The following is a 15,167-nucleotide window of genomic DNA, read 5'->3' on the forward strand; positions in this document are numbered from 1 at the left end:
GATGCCAAGAGGTTACAAGATTTCCCCAAAGTCACAGAGTAATTCAGTAAAGAGCCACAAATAGAACCCAGTAATCCTAACTTGTAGTCACCTAGTAGACCTCTACCCTTGTTTTGAACCAACTGGATCAGTAGCTCATATGGAGCAGTAGTATAATCCCCATTTCACAGATATGGAAACAGATGCTGAGGCCCAAATATTCAAATTTGGATGTTAGACACTTATATGCATTTTATTCACCTAAACAAGTGGCCTGACTTTCAGAAGTGTCCATTAATTTAGGTGCCTATCTTTAGCAACTCAAATTTGAACATGTTGGCCATACTGTGCAGTGACTTGGGCGCAGTTGGTTTTAAAAATCAGAGAGAGATAAGCTTGCTGACCTTCATGGATATGTCCAAAAACATGAAGCCTTGGCTGTATCCGTCTCTGGACTGTGTTCAGCAGCTCAACACATCCTACCCTCTGCATTTTCTTAGGAACCCAGTCTAGAAAACCTTGGAAGAAGAAGAAGAAGAAGAAAGATTTATAAACATAGATTTAAAAGGAGAGAGAAAGGACTCACATTGTCTGTGAAACTTTATACCTGGAGTACGCAAAATCATTCCTGGATTTTAATGTGTCTTAGTTTCTTAGATTTTAATATGCCACAGAATAATCTATTAAAATGAACATCTTCATTGCTCAGTGGAGGGGGAATGAAAAATATTTGAGGAATGAAAAAATAGTTGATCCAAAGGGATGGGATTAGAGTTATTCTTGCCAATATTTCTTTTTTAAAGAAAAGATCCTTGCAAGAGATTTAAATTAAAACTAATTAAACCATATTTGTTCTATTTAAGGCAAACACTCCATCCCCGCTACAGTTTAAGAAGCTTAGAGAAGAATGTTCAAAACTAAGTGCCTAATGCTAGGCCTCTAAACCCACATTTAGGCTTTTCAATCGAGATTCAGGTTCTAACTTTAAGCACTAAATATTTTGATCTTAACTTATGTCATGACTTTGATGTTGCTAATTATTAATCCAAAACATACTGGCATTGAGGATTAGATATTTCCATGTTCATACATTAAAATGATTGCCTACTACAGCTGCTTGTAAAAATATTTTTCTTTCCTCCTAGAAAATGTTGACTTTTTAATAAAAAGAAAAAACAAAAATGGTATTGTTTTCAATTTTTTGGTTTTGGTTTTGCCTGTATGAAAAAAATCAAAAAATTTCGAGGAAAGCAGGCACTTTGTTAAGGTTACATTTAGTTGAAAACCCAACTTTACATGAAAAAAAAAAGTTGTGTGTGTTTTTTTTTTTTTTTACCAGTCCTATCATCTACTTCATAAAGCAGAAATAACAGCAAATCCGAACAGAGAGCACTGAAAATACTCTTTTATTAATGGCACCAAAGTGTTAAAATGATACTAAAAACTGTACCCACATCTGCACCACCAGGAGATTGATCTAACTCCCAGTTAAGTCATTGGGACTTTCCATTGACCTGATGGGACAAGGATCTGGCTCCAGATGATGGTCTTAGTTGGGCTGGAGGCTGGAAATTTGACTAAAATTATCTTCTTTTTAAATATCCAGGACTATGGCAGCTTTGAACATGGGCCCATGTTAGGTAGGGGAACGAGCAGAGACCACACTGCAGCAGGAATCCCTGGAGGCATTGTGGCTGACCCAGTCTGAATTCCTGAAGAGCCTGTGGGAGCACATGCTAGGGCAGAAACTCCAGCATTCAGCAGCTGATCTCTACTGGCCAACACAAAAGGATAGTGGGGCCATAATCCAGCCCTCGCCTTGTTGCTTTTGGAAAGTCTCATGCAACTGCCAGGATCACTGTACCTCCTCCCAAAGTCTCTGCAGGCCCCTTTGCAGAGGCATGCATGTGTGACTGTTGCATGGGATGCAGGGTTTTTGTTAAAGTTTTTTTACAATGAAAACCTAAATGCCCAGTCTGGACATCAAATTGTATTTATAAACGAACATAATCTCAGAAAGGATGCTAATTGTTCACTAAATCATGGCATTTCCCTTCAAAGCGACTAGTGTAACCTTACCAGGATGTGACATTTGAAGCGTGACTGTTTGCAAGTGAACACATCATCTCCCGTATATCTGTGTGAAAGATGGAAGAGCAAAGAGTCCAGAGCTGTGCAGGGAAACACTATTCTGCAGTGCATATTGGAATAATTTAGTTAATTTCTGTTGGTTTGGAATGATCTAATTGTTTTGTGCTGCCACATCTCTGCCACTATCATAAGATGTTGCCACTCCAATTTGGGAGACCTAAAACATATACAATTTTGTACTATTCTTTAGATTTATTTATCCTTCTGTTTGCACGTACATTTGAAGGATGTTGTGATATATTGCATATATACAGGGCTAAGAGGATAGGAATTTACACGCACCGGACTCAGTTTTCAAATTATTGTACGGAGGGCCTGATCCAACATGGCTAACAAGGAGTTAAGCCATTTACTTCAATGAGACCAGAAATGGAGCACTTGGTTGGAAGAGTGCACTGCATGCAAAATGGATATATACCAACCTAAGGGCAAACTTGGACAACCCACATGTTTGCATTTCGGTGCCTTTTTTTAAAAATTGGTCTCAGTATATTTTAGGGTTTTGTGACTAAGGGTAACATTTTCTAAAATGCGTAAATGACTTAGGTTCAAAAGTCCCATTTTTAGAGTGACTAAGGCACTAAGAAGTCTGTCTCCTTGAAAGTCAATAGAATCTATGCTTTTAAGTGCCTAAGTCCTGTTTGAGAGAGGGTACTTTTGAAAATGTTATCCCAGGTCTTTGGTGTATAGATCTTTACAGAAAATCCAGTTGCATGCAGCTTAATTACAGACACAGATGATCCTCATTAAACTCTGATATTTGACTCTGCTAGTCACTTTTGTCCTCTATGGCTGTTTAAAATTTATTCCAGGAAACAACAGCAGTTCCTTAACACGTCAAAGTGAGTTCAGAAATTGTATCTTTCAGAATCCAGTTCAATCTCTTTTTCATACCAAACAGATTATAACCCAGGCTTTTGTTATTTCAATGATTTGAAACAGTTAATTGTCAAAACGTCTGTGGTGAACATGAAGGCAAAGGTATTTCCACTTCAAAAACTTTACAAAACAAAAATTCATGAAATTAACTTCTCCATTAAATTAAGCATTATTTATGTTGAACATGTTTTTGTTTACATGCATTATCGCCCTTCTGAATCCTTCCCATATGTTTGCTGCTTATTATATAAACCTGACTACACAAACTAAGAATAATTGATTACACCTAGCTAACAATTAGAGTTCATCTTAGGGATTTTTTTATGTTTGGTTATTTGAAACAGGTTTCTGCAACTGTCAGGAAAGTATAAATCTTTGTCACAGACAATCATGCAGACAGCTACAGATAAAGACTTAACGAAATCCACTTAAAGAAAAAGAAAGAAATGAAGAAAAGGAAAGAATTCTTGATAAGAAGCCAAAGAATCCTGAACTTAGTTCTTTACATGCTTGGAAACTGACTTTTTAAAAAATGAAATTAATACCTATTCAAAAGAAACTTATTTTTGCTATAGTATATTTACTGTATTTCCAATATGACCTAATCAAAGGTAAGAGTCTCTCACACTGCTATGTATTGTGACACAGGAATATTTGGTATATCCTCATTAACATGGCTGAGTACGACTGCAGATAAATGTAAACTCTTGGGGAACTGTCTTCTCATTATTTGTGTACGGTGCCTGGCACAAGGGGGAGCACAATTCCTGATTGTGGCATCTAGGCACTTCTACGCTACAAATAATGAAGAATAGTGACTCTGAGTAGGATTTTCAGAAGTGCCTAAGTGACATAGAAGCACCAATTCTGTTCAAAGTCAATGGGACTTGTGCTCCTGAATCACTTTGGCACGTTTAAAATCCCACCAATTTATCTCTGTAGTTCTGTAACATAAGTTGATCAGGAGGGTATTTGTTCTGCTGCAGGGAGGGGATGAATAGGGAGAAGAGAAAAGTAGATGGTGGGCAGAATTAAGACCTACAGGTAAGAGAAAAAGAAGAGGGGAGAAGAAAGAAGGACATGATTTCATGAGGCACCAGCTCAAAAGAGGGATATAATCAGTAACAAGACTCAACCTGAGAGGCCTCATGGCAGCACACTCTCCTGGACCACATACAGAAGAGGGTAGTTGTCCTCTGAGTCATTAAACAGACAGACACCACCTATTACGGGAGTCTCTAAACCTAACATAACGTGAGAATCACTGCTGGCACTGCAGACATGGCAATAGCAGCTCTTGCTGGGTCACTTGTCGATACCCCATGCAAACCTGACAGTGATCTAACAGAAGCTGTAAATTAAAGGGAAATACATTTAAAACCAGTAAAAGGAAATGCTCCTTTTTGCAGCATTCTAGTCATAGTGTCACAGGAAGTCATCTAAATTGTGTGGCTGAATTTGCAAGAGCATTGGATGCTTTTATGATCATGAATAACATTTGTAGTTATGCAGTCTAAGACCAGGATAACAGTAATCAACTTCCAGGTTAAAATAATTGCCTGTGAAGGTCAGAAAGGAATTCTGTTTCTAACCCACCCATGCACAGCCTAATAAAAAGCTAGGTGCAATACGCTGAGAAGGTTGTCACTTTCCTTTGGAGTGCCACAGAGAGGCTGCTGCAGAAAAGTAAATAACATGTTAGGCAGAGCAATATTTTGATCCGATTCACAAAAGGGTTGCAGACCATTCAGCGCGGAACATGAGCTGTCCATAGATACATTAATATAGACAAGACACCAGGAAAATAAAGCAAAGTAATATGCAACATTTCTAAGAAAAGCCATGGAGGATGGTTGAAGATAAAAAACAAAATAGGATAAATACTCAGACTAGTTGATAAGTGAATTACGAACACTGGATATGTGGACATTCTTTGGAATTGACAAAGGACAGGTTTTTTTCATGACTAATCAGATGGAAGTTTGGGGATTTAAGAATAAAAGTCAAAGTATTTCAAATGTTTTCAATTGTCAATTGTTTTATCTGGACTTATAAACGGGTCCACCAAAAATCCAACACTAACCATTAGGCCACCAATCCATTTGGGATTTTGAATTATCTCCTCTGCTAAATGTTTAGGACTAACAGCTCCAGCCCTGCAAGCACTGAGGGATGAATGGCTGTTACCAATTTTTAAGATCCAAGTCCATATACAGAATAAATCTGATGGCCGGAAGTGCGTTATGCAATTGATTAAACACACATTCTTATAGGGAGAACAAAGATTTACAAAGAAGAAACCCCTTTCCCCAAAGCTTCAGTGAAACACTTAAAGCAAAATCATTTTGTTCCTGTGAAAACCAAAACACTTTACATACTCTAAATGAAAATTTTGAAAGAGAAGGGGAAAGAGTGGTAGGAGGGAGGATTTTAGCACTTAGTGAAATTGTGGACTGAAAGGAATTCTAAGTAAGTTTAAAAGTCCAATTCAGCAGAGCACTTAAGCATGAATTTTACTTTATCATGATTAAATGATTAAATTAATAAGTTTTGAGCATGTGTTTACAGTTAAGAATGTGTTTAAATGCTTTTCTGAATCAGGGCCAAAAAGATTTCTGTTAATATTTTATTTCCATAATCAAGGTCAGATAACTATTATCAGGAAACATAATAAGCCCTCTACTTCTATAAAGATATATTTTATCTCACATTAATATTTGTAAGATGAAAATGTAAAAATGGTTCTTGTTGGCCTACACATGTCTGCAGAGAAGAAAGCAGAGGTGGCAACTCATGATGAAAGAATGGAGAAATCAATGCTGGATATTGGATGGAGGGGAATGCTACCCTAAAAAGGTGGTGGGGAAACAATATGTAAAAACTTAGGGCCTGATCCTCCATTCCTTGTCCAGTCAACTCTCCTCAGTTATTTCAAAGGAAGCTTTGAGTGGGCAAGGAACGCAGGATTAGACCTCCAAATTGTGTAAGTATATTAGGCCTGATTCATCACTGTGTCACTCCAGTTTTGACACTGGTGTAGCTCTATTGATTTCAGTGGAGTTACATTGGCATGAAACTGGAATGCTAGATGCCTCAGTGAATCAGGGCCATTGTTTCTTTATAGTGTATATTAAGGCAAAATATTTCACATCCCTCGCTGAGTTTAGGTAATAGCGATTAGAAACCCTGTGATGAAATCCTGGCTCCAATTCAATCCAGAGAAGCTTTGCTTTTGAGTTCCCTGGGGCCAGGATTTCACCCCGTGTCTGAAAACAGCACACAGTTACTATATCATTATTTGAAATATGTAACTCAAAGTGTTAATGTTTTCTTACCAAGAGGTGGTCCATGTGTTATAAGAATATCTATTCCATCTGGAATAAGGTTCCATTTCTCTAATAGTGCTTGGCCTCGTGGAAGATTAAAGCCCCAGCCATAAAACCAAGGTTGCCTGCCAAAAGAGAAGGAGAATGTCTTCAATGCTACTCATATGCACTGGTCATCTAATTAAAAAATGGAGACGGATTCTCTTCTGTTAAGGAATTTGGGGACACAAATAGCATTACTTTCCTTCCCCCTACGTACAATGACACCATATCTGCATACAACCATCATTATTCAATATGTGTGGGAAATCAACAAGCTTATCAGTTTAAATAGACAATATCTTGTAAAATATTTATTGCATTCTTCTAATCAGATTGAGAGGCAACTGTAGAAGCTGAAGTACCCTACATAGTACTATACCTGGAGTTCCACTCTATCTATTGGACCACCACTCTGGAGTGTGTGTGTATTATATTATAGCATGGCCTTCTTCCCACTTTGGTCCTGATCTTACAATTGAATAGGTCTAGGCAGAACCCTTCATACATACAGTTCCAATTACAGGGTTGTGGCTATAATCTGTATTATGTTTGGTTAACTTTGGAAGCCTCACACCAGAACAAACATGTTTATTAAATTCTTATATACTGCACATTTTCCCTCGTCATCCACCACATTAATGGTTTATAAAATTTTACATATTCAAGATTTAGTAGCCGATGAGAATTTATTTTAGGGTTTTTTTTTTAAAAAACACATTATTTATGGAACAGCTCATTAGTAAGTGGTGGGATTATAACAGAGGCAGCCAGAATATAATTCATTTGTGTATGCAATCCCATTGATTAAAAAGCTATACTTCATAGTAATATCACCATGGCAAATTATGACTTGCTGGTGATGCTACAAGTCATGAAATGTGGGACTAGTTTTGGGTTGGTTTTTATTTATTTATTTATTTTTAATTGACTGACTGGTCTTCTGGCCATATCCGGAGAACAACAAATGGGCTGTGATTGAATAAGGTTTATGATAATTGCAGCCTTAGTGTTTATGAATATGTACACATCAACCAGAGTTTTCCTTCAGATCTTACTTTGCTGAAGAAAGCTTTCCACTCCCTCACTGCATCAAAATGAAAAAGCGAGATTTCATTTAAACAAATTCTCTGAACTACTCTTTGCATCATGTATGGCAAAGACAAAAGAGAATGCTCATGAAGCTATTATTCTTCCTCTTCCGTTACTGATGCTTGACTACCACTTCAGAAATTAACACGTTGTCTGCAATCTTCATGATCATATATTTTTCACATCTTCTTTCGGAATGCTGTTAGACGTGTATGCTGAAAACAACTGAAAAACACTGCATGCTAAGAGAAATAAAGGGACACAGGCTATCCTAGAAGAGGAAGCAAACTGTAGTAGAAGAGCCCTCTAACAAGCAGAGCTTCTGAGGGAAGTTCCCCCTCCTTCCCACAGGTCAGACGCCCAATTTCTCTAGAGCCAAAGTGTTGGGGCTCTGCAGTATTGATTGAGGGAGGTGTCAAGCTAAGACTCCATATCCTGGATCTGCATGGCCTGTTCTCCTGGCTAACTGTTAGGCTTCTGTGTGAAAACCTAACTGGAAGTTACTACTGTTGCAGCTGTGACCACCACTATCTCTCTCTTGGGTCACTCCAGTCCCTGTGGTGGGAGACAGAGGATGAGTGCACGAAAGAAAACTAATGGCAGCAAGGTAGCAGGAGACACGCTGACAAGGGTAAGGGTTGGCTGGGCCGCTCTACGTACCGAAGGGAGAATCAGGCATAGAACAGTGAGTTTCGGATCAGAGTTTTCTGATGAGCTTTTACCTTTCAGCGGCTTTTTCCTTATGGGGTGCTGTCCCCCCAGGAAGAGTAGCATGTCACTCTAAGGTACATGGCTCCTGACCCCCCATTTCTGGGATGGTAACTCTGCATCTATTCAGTGGCCTATTGCAGAATAAGCTAGCAGTGATCTCTGCAGCCTTATTTACAGGTAAAGATCAATTTGGCTGTCTTATGTTAAGTCACTCTCTCCCTTGCCTTGCAGACAGCCTGCATAGTTCCCCCAACTGCGAGAAGACTGGAGTCAACTGCCTCTATAAATGAAGGCTGTCTCATTTATCCAGTGAGAAGAAGGATGCTCCAGTGGTTAGGGTACTAACTGGAAGGCCAGGTTCAATTCCCTGCTCTGGCACAGAGTTCCTGTGTGAACTTGGTGAAGATGACGACGATAAGTTTCCTTACCTTACAGAAGTGTTGTGAGGATAAATATAATAAGGATTGTGAGCTGCTCATCTATTATAGTAATGGAGATGATGTAAGTACCATAGAGAGCTTACAGAGTTTTGGCTTATTTCTTTGGCGGGGTGGGGGGGAGAGGAAAAAAAAAAAAAGGCTGCAGCCCAAATCACAAATGCCAGTAGTCTTCCTTCCCTAGCGCCACAAAGGAAATCCTAAAATGGCGGGTATTCTGGTCTCACACGCCACACATTTTATTTAGTCAACAAATAACGTTTAGCTGCAGGCCCAAAACTAGTTTTCCACACACATTTATATGAACAAAACTTCACTTGCAAAAAACGAATACGGAAAAAGGGGGAAATGTGACAATTCACACTTCAGTTTCCAACAGACCTGAAATGTTCCTGAGACATTTTTCTCCCACCCCTCCTCACGCAGGCCCTAACCAATACCCTTTGGAGTTGGTGGGAGTTTTTCCACTGACTTCAGTGGGCACTGGATCAGGCCTCCTATTCCCATGCTCTACAGAGATCATCAATGAGTGTGGTGCACAAACAGGAAGCAAAATGTAACACAGCTGCTGTGCTCCCTGAGAAATGAATGGAGAGGAAAAAACCACCAATATTTGCCAAAGAGAAAAGGTAAGAAATCAGTATAGAAAAAATTTGAAAGCTATACTGGAGCATTCATAAAAACAAACAAAAAAACACCTCAACTGTCAAAGAACTTGACAGTGTCTAGTTGATCCCACTGAAATCTGTAGGCTTATGGATCACATATATAAGTGTAAAATCCCAGTGGTTTGCCTGCCTCTACTAGGCCCATTATATACATACTCACTTTTTTTTAAGTGTGTTTTTCATTCTGAATAGGCATGATCTACAGTTTATTTAGACAAGGAATACTGTCCCCCTTTCCTCTCTCACTTCGTCGCTGCAGTGCATATTTGCTTGAGTTAAGGTTTGGTGAGTTATGCATGCTGGAGCTGTTCTTCTGTGACTAGGAAATGTTAGAACTTGTGTGATTTGCCATTATGCTATCTTTTATGACAATCCCAGGAATGACAGAAATGTCTGAAATATTTCTGGATAAAATATGAAAGGATTCAGTGCATAATGTTAGTATTCTTTACATTAAATAAATTCATACACTTCAATGCTGAAACCACACAAAAGTAAAATAATTTTTATGTGCAGAGGGATTTTATAAATCCTCACGTCCCTTCTTGTGAAATGTTATTACAAAACATCCATCAAAGTTTCTGTGCAGAAAAAAAACCAAACGCTACCCATATACACACCAACAACTTTCTGACCTGGAAATCATGTAAAGACAACTTTGTTTAATATTTCCATCCATCATAGAATGTGGAAGCAAAGTTATAGAGTTAAGATCTGATGCTTTTTTGGATCGCTTTTCTTAGTGTTTACTCAGTGAAAGTATAACTTCTTTATAAAATAGTTCACATGACTATCTATTTTACATTAATATACTTAAGGAGGAAAATCTGCTGGTTCTAGAAAAGAAAGGTGCAAAAAATGTATCTGGCAATTAAACACCTATACCATTAATGTACTTAATGTTAGGAACCAAGTACCCATGATTAACAGTGTACTTTGATTTAGGTTTTGCCTTCCTATAGCAAACAGCATATGTCTCTCGATATCTTATTGAAATTCAGTGCTTTTATTATTATGACAGAAAAATGACTGACTACATATAAGGCTGTAGGGAGAAAAGTATATTGCAAGTGAATATGTTTACTGCACAATTAAGCTTATGTTAAAAACACATGAACAAGTTTTACAGGTCAACTCATCTTACGTACTAAAATGTCTGGATTCTCAAAATTTGTGCTAGCAATCGGATGTTGCTTTCTATACTGAATTTCTGTGTCTGTTCTAAAGAAACCATTGGAATAATTTTCTTACAGAATGATGGTTGCTATGACAACCATAGCAAATTTTCCTTTTCTGAAACAGATGTCTCATTTAGTTGAAAATTAGAATGTGAAAAACCCATGGGAAAAATTAATTCAAACTTTAACAGAACACTGACTACAATGTAATCTCTTATAGGTTAACCCCTTAACATCTTTCTGCACTCCTATAGTAACCTTCAAATAAACTCTAATTAAATCATGTTAGCCTCCTATAAATGATCTTTTTAGCTATCATTGGCACTTTAGTTTTCTTTGAAGTGTGCATTTCTGTTAACATAATAGCAGAGAAAAGTGGCATTAAAAAAGTGGTCAAACACATTACTCCCTTAACTATTTATCACTGTTTGTTCTTTTACTCAACCACCATTGGAAAGAGGAACAGTGCAGTTTGAGTGTTCTATTCTGTTCTTCTGTCACTTAAATGGGGCATAACTTAGTTTTACATGTAATTTACTGTACAGGGCTGTGATGCATTACATAGATCTGACTTGTAATTTATATGAGAATTGAGGGTTTGTGTTCTTATAATGGTATACATCTCAAATTGCTTAGCAGACGTATTAATGGGTAGGGGATACACAAAGAGGGTACCGGAGTGGGCAAACCAAGCAATATATATGTATTCTCCCACCAGAAGAAGTGAGAGACTGAAATGTGTTTCTTTGTGGCTTTCATTTAACTGCTTAACTAGACGGACCCATTACTACCTTCATCTACACTTACTAGCTAAACATAAAAACCACGATCACTGCAGGTCAGTTACACGTGAACATCTCCAGAATTAGTAGGCAATTAAAAAAACATTCCAATTTATCGCATGACCCCATAACTCCTGACAGGCTGGTACATTTTAAGAACTTGGGGACTGCAAATTTTACTGCAGTAGCTTAATCAAGAATGTGCAGTCAATTAAGCCCAAATCTGTGGCTGTTAAGTTACACCACTGGTCTCAATGACTTCAATAGGACTACTCACACGGGTAAGGGTTTTAGGATCAGACCCAGTGTCTACAAAGATGTATGGGTGACTGTAGTGGGGTGGCTACCCCACTCCTAAAATAGAACGGGTTAAAAGCAGCCCTGGAGAGGGCTGTGGCTGGGGATGGCTGATTGGGGAAGCAGCCGCAGCTGGGCCATGCCCCAATCAGGCCCCAGCTGCCCTGTATAAAAAGGCTGTGAGCCAGAGGCCCAAGTAGTCTCTCTCCAGGCTGGGAGAGAGCAGGGTCTGCCTGGGTACTGAGGTTAGCGCAGTACTGGGGAAGGAGCAGGCTGAGCGGGGGATGCTTCAGGCTGGCAGCTCCCCAGGCTGTAGGGCCTGGTTCAAGGCCCATAGAGGGACTGGGAGACAGAGGAAGGCAGCAGGTCTGAACCCCCTTGCCTATGATGAGTGGCCTTTACACTGCTGTCTGCCCCAGCAAGTAGGGGCTTGGTGATGACTGGCAGTAGCCCAGACTGAGGCAAGGTGGGGATAGTGGGTTGGGGATTCCCCAGGAAGGGGAGACCCAGAGGCAGAGTGTGGGGTACTGCCCAGAGAAAGGGGCACCAGGGACTGTGAGGGACATGGGGGCCGGAGCTGTGTGGATCAGCGGCCTGCAGAAGGCGCTCCAGGCTGGAAAAGAGCTAATTCTCAATGACCAGCAGGTGCCGCCGCAGGGGTGAGTCCTGCACCCTCACAGTGACACTTGTGCTTTCTACCATTGCAGAATACTATTTATCAATGAGTAGTGTCTTGAGTACACTGCACAAGCAACAACAAAATGTGCTAAAATTTCTGCTATGATGATCTCTCTTCTTGACTGACAGGCATTTCTGTGTCCCATTCAAGCAAGAGATTGTTCTAGTTTTCTCTTTGCTTATGATAGATATTTAAAAGGATCACAGTGAAGTGTTACTCAGATTGATCTCCTGCGCAGAACTGGTATTTCTCTGTTGTAAATGAACAAGGAGGTATTAGCCATCTTCATACAGAAACTCATTAGGAAAATTAATTGCTCAAAGTCAGTCCACTCAGCTCCACTCCTATATATAATTATACAACTGAATATCTTGAACATTAAAAGATTGGCCCATACATGCCTCAGCCATATTCGCAAAAAGTACAAGTCAAGGAATATGGGTGTACGATGTACAATTAACATCCTTGTTGCCAAAATTGCAGCCAACAGGCCAAGAACTGAAGATAGAGCTGGAAAAGACTGCTTCAGGCCATTAAGTCCATCCCTTAGGAACCCATGCAGGATTTTCCCAACAGGACATTTTTTAGTATTTTGTCTAGTCTCATTGTAAATGTGCCAAGCAATGGGGCTTCCATTACTTCCCCAGGAAGCTATTCTATTTAGTTAGAAACTATTTCCTAATATCTAACCTAAATCTCCCTTGCTGCAGATTAAGCCCATTACTTCTTGTCCTACCTTCAGTGGACATGGAGACAACTGATCACAGTCCTCTTTATAACAGCCCTTAATGTATTTCAAGAAGTTACAAGGTCCCTCCTCAGTTGTATTTTCTCAATACTAAACATGCCTTGTTTTTTTAACTTTTCCTCTAGGTCAGGTTTTCTAAATCTTTAATCGTTTTGTTACTCTCCTCTGGACTCCGTCCACTTTGTTCATAACTTTCCTATATTGTAGTGCCCAGAACTGGACACACTACTCCAGCTGAGGCCTAACCAGTGCCAAGTAAAGTAGAGCAATCACCTCCCATATGATACTCCTTTTAACATACCCCAGAATAATATTAACCTATTTAGGAATTGCATCAATGTTGATTCATTCAATATTTGATTCACTGTCTTTTTCAGCAGTACTACCGCCTAGCTAGTTATGCCCTAGTTTGTATTCATGCATTTGATTTTTCCTTCCTAGATGTAGTAGATTGCACTTGTCCTTATTTAATTTTATCTTGTTGGTTTCAGATCAATTCTCTGATTTGTCAAGGTCATTTTGAATTCTAAACCTGTCCTCCAAAGTGCTTCCAACCCCTCCCAGCTTGGTTTCATGCATAAATTTTATAAGCATTCTCTCTACTACATTTCCCCAGTCATTAATGAAAATGCTGAACACCACAAGACCCAGGGCAGGCCCCTCTGGGACCCCACGAGATACACACATCTAGTCTGACAGTGAGCCATTGATAACTGCTCTCTGAATATCGTTTTCAACCAGTTGTTTTCAACCCACCTTACAGTAATTTCATCTAGACTGCATTTCCCTAGTTTGCTTATGAAAATGGCATGTAGGACTATGTCAAAAGCCTTACTAAAATCAAGATATATGACATATACTGCTTCCCCTATCCACTAGGCCAGTAACCCTGCCAAAGTAGTAAATTAGGTTAGTTTGGCACAGTTTGTTCTTGACAAATCCATGCTGACTATTCCTTCAAACCCTATTATCCTCTAGGTGCTTACAAACTGATTGTTTAATACTAGAATAAGTTATCTTTCCAGGTATTGAAGTTAAGCTGACTGGACTATAATTTCCTGAGTCCTCTCTGTTTCCCCGTTTAAAGACAGGCACTATGTTTGCCCTTCTCTGGTCCTCTGGGACCACACCCATCATCCATGGATTCTAAAAGATAATTCCTAACAGTTCCGAGATTGCTTCAGATAGTTCCTTAATATTCCCAGGATATCAGCCCTGCCTACTTGAATACATCTAATTTATCTAAATATTCTTCAACCTGTTCTTTCCCCTATTTTGGCTTGCATTCCTTCTCCCTTTTTGTTAATATTGTGCTGAGTAGCTGGTCATCATTGACCTTTTTAGTGAAGACTGAAACAAAATGGGTGTTAAGTACCTCAGCCTTCTTGATGTCATCAGTTATTAGCTCTTCCTTCCCTGTTAAATAGAGGACCAACAAGTTCCTTAATCTTTCTCTTGCTCCAAAGGTATTTAAAGAGCCTCTTCTTATTGCCTTTTATGTCCCTTATTAGGTGTAACTCATTTTGTGCCTTAGCCTTCCTGATTTTGTCCCTTTATGCTTGTGTTATTATTTTTGTACTCCTCCTTAGCAATTACTCCATATTTCACTTGTACTAGGATTCCCTTTTGATTTTCAGGTCATTAAAGATCAAGTAACGGAACCAAATTGGCCTCTTTTTCCTATCTTTCCTTTGCACTGGGATAGTTTGCAGTTATGCCTGTAATATTGTCTCCCTCCAAAACTGCCAGCTCTACTGAACTCTTTTTTTTCCCCTTAGATTTTCTTCCTATGAGACCTTAGGTACCAGTTCTTTGAGTTTGTTGAAGTCAGCTTTTTAAAAAATTCATTATTATTCTGCTGCTCTCACTCCTTCCTTTCCTTCTTGAACAGGGTTTAGCAAATAGAAATAAATGGGGTTCAGAGATGGGAGACGAGAATGATTGGAAACACAGAAAAATGTGCACATGAGACCAGTTGAAAAGACTGGGACTGTTTACATTTAAAAGGAGATCTATAAACGGGGAGATGATAGGGGTATACAAAAGAGTTCATTGTATTGAGAAAGTAGATCAGTCACTTATATTCACTATCACAATTCACTACAAATTCAAGAACAGACCATTAAATGAAACTGAAAGGCAGCACATGTAAAACTAATAAGGAAATAGTTTTTCTACACAATGCATGATTGGCCTGTGGA

The 15,167-nt window shown here is 39.0% G+C and overlaps 1 protein-coding gene across 4 annotated transcripts in view; it reads right to left on the reverse strand.

The window, feature by feature from the left end:
* The window catches only part of MPPED1 (metallophosphoesterase domain containing 1), a 94,812-nt gene that overhangs the window by 23,574 nt on the left and 56,071 nt on the right, over window positions 1-15,167 (reverse strand). For all 4 annotated transcript variants that reach the window (XM_073316715.1, XM_073316734.1, XM_073316725.1 and 1 more), the window contains 2 exons: window positions 6,345-6,460; window positions 384-497 (listed from right to left, as the gene is read on the reverse strand). In XM_073316715.1, coding sequence (XP_073172816.1) covers window positions 384-497; window positions 6,345-6,460 — 230 coding nt within the window. The remainder of the gene's footprint in view (window positions 1-383; window positions 498-6,344; window positions 6,461-15,167) is intronic.

Source organism: Lepidochelys kempii, chromosome 1 (genome assembly GCF_965140265.1).
Source record: "Lepidochelys kempii isolate rLepKem1 chromosome 1, rLepKem1.hap2, whole genome shotgun sequence".
Taxonomy (NCBI): Eukaryota; Metazoa; Chordata; order Testudines; family Cheloniidae; genus Lepidochelys; species Lepidochelys kempii.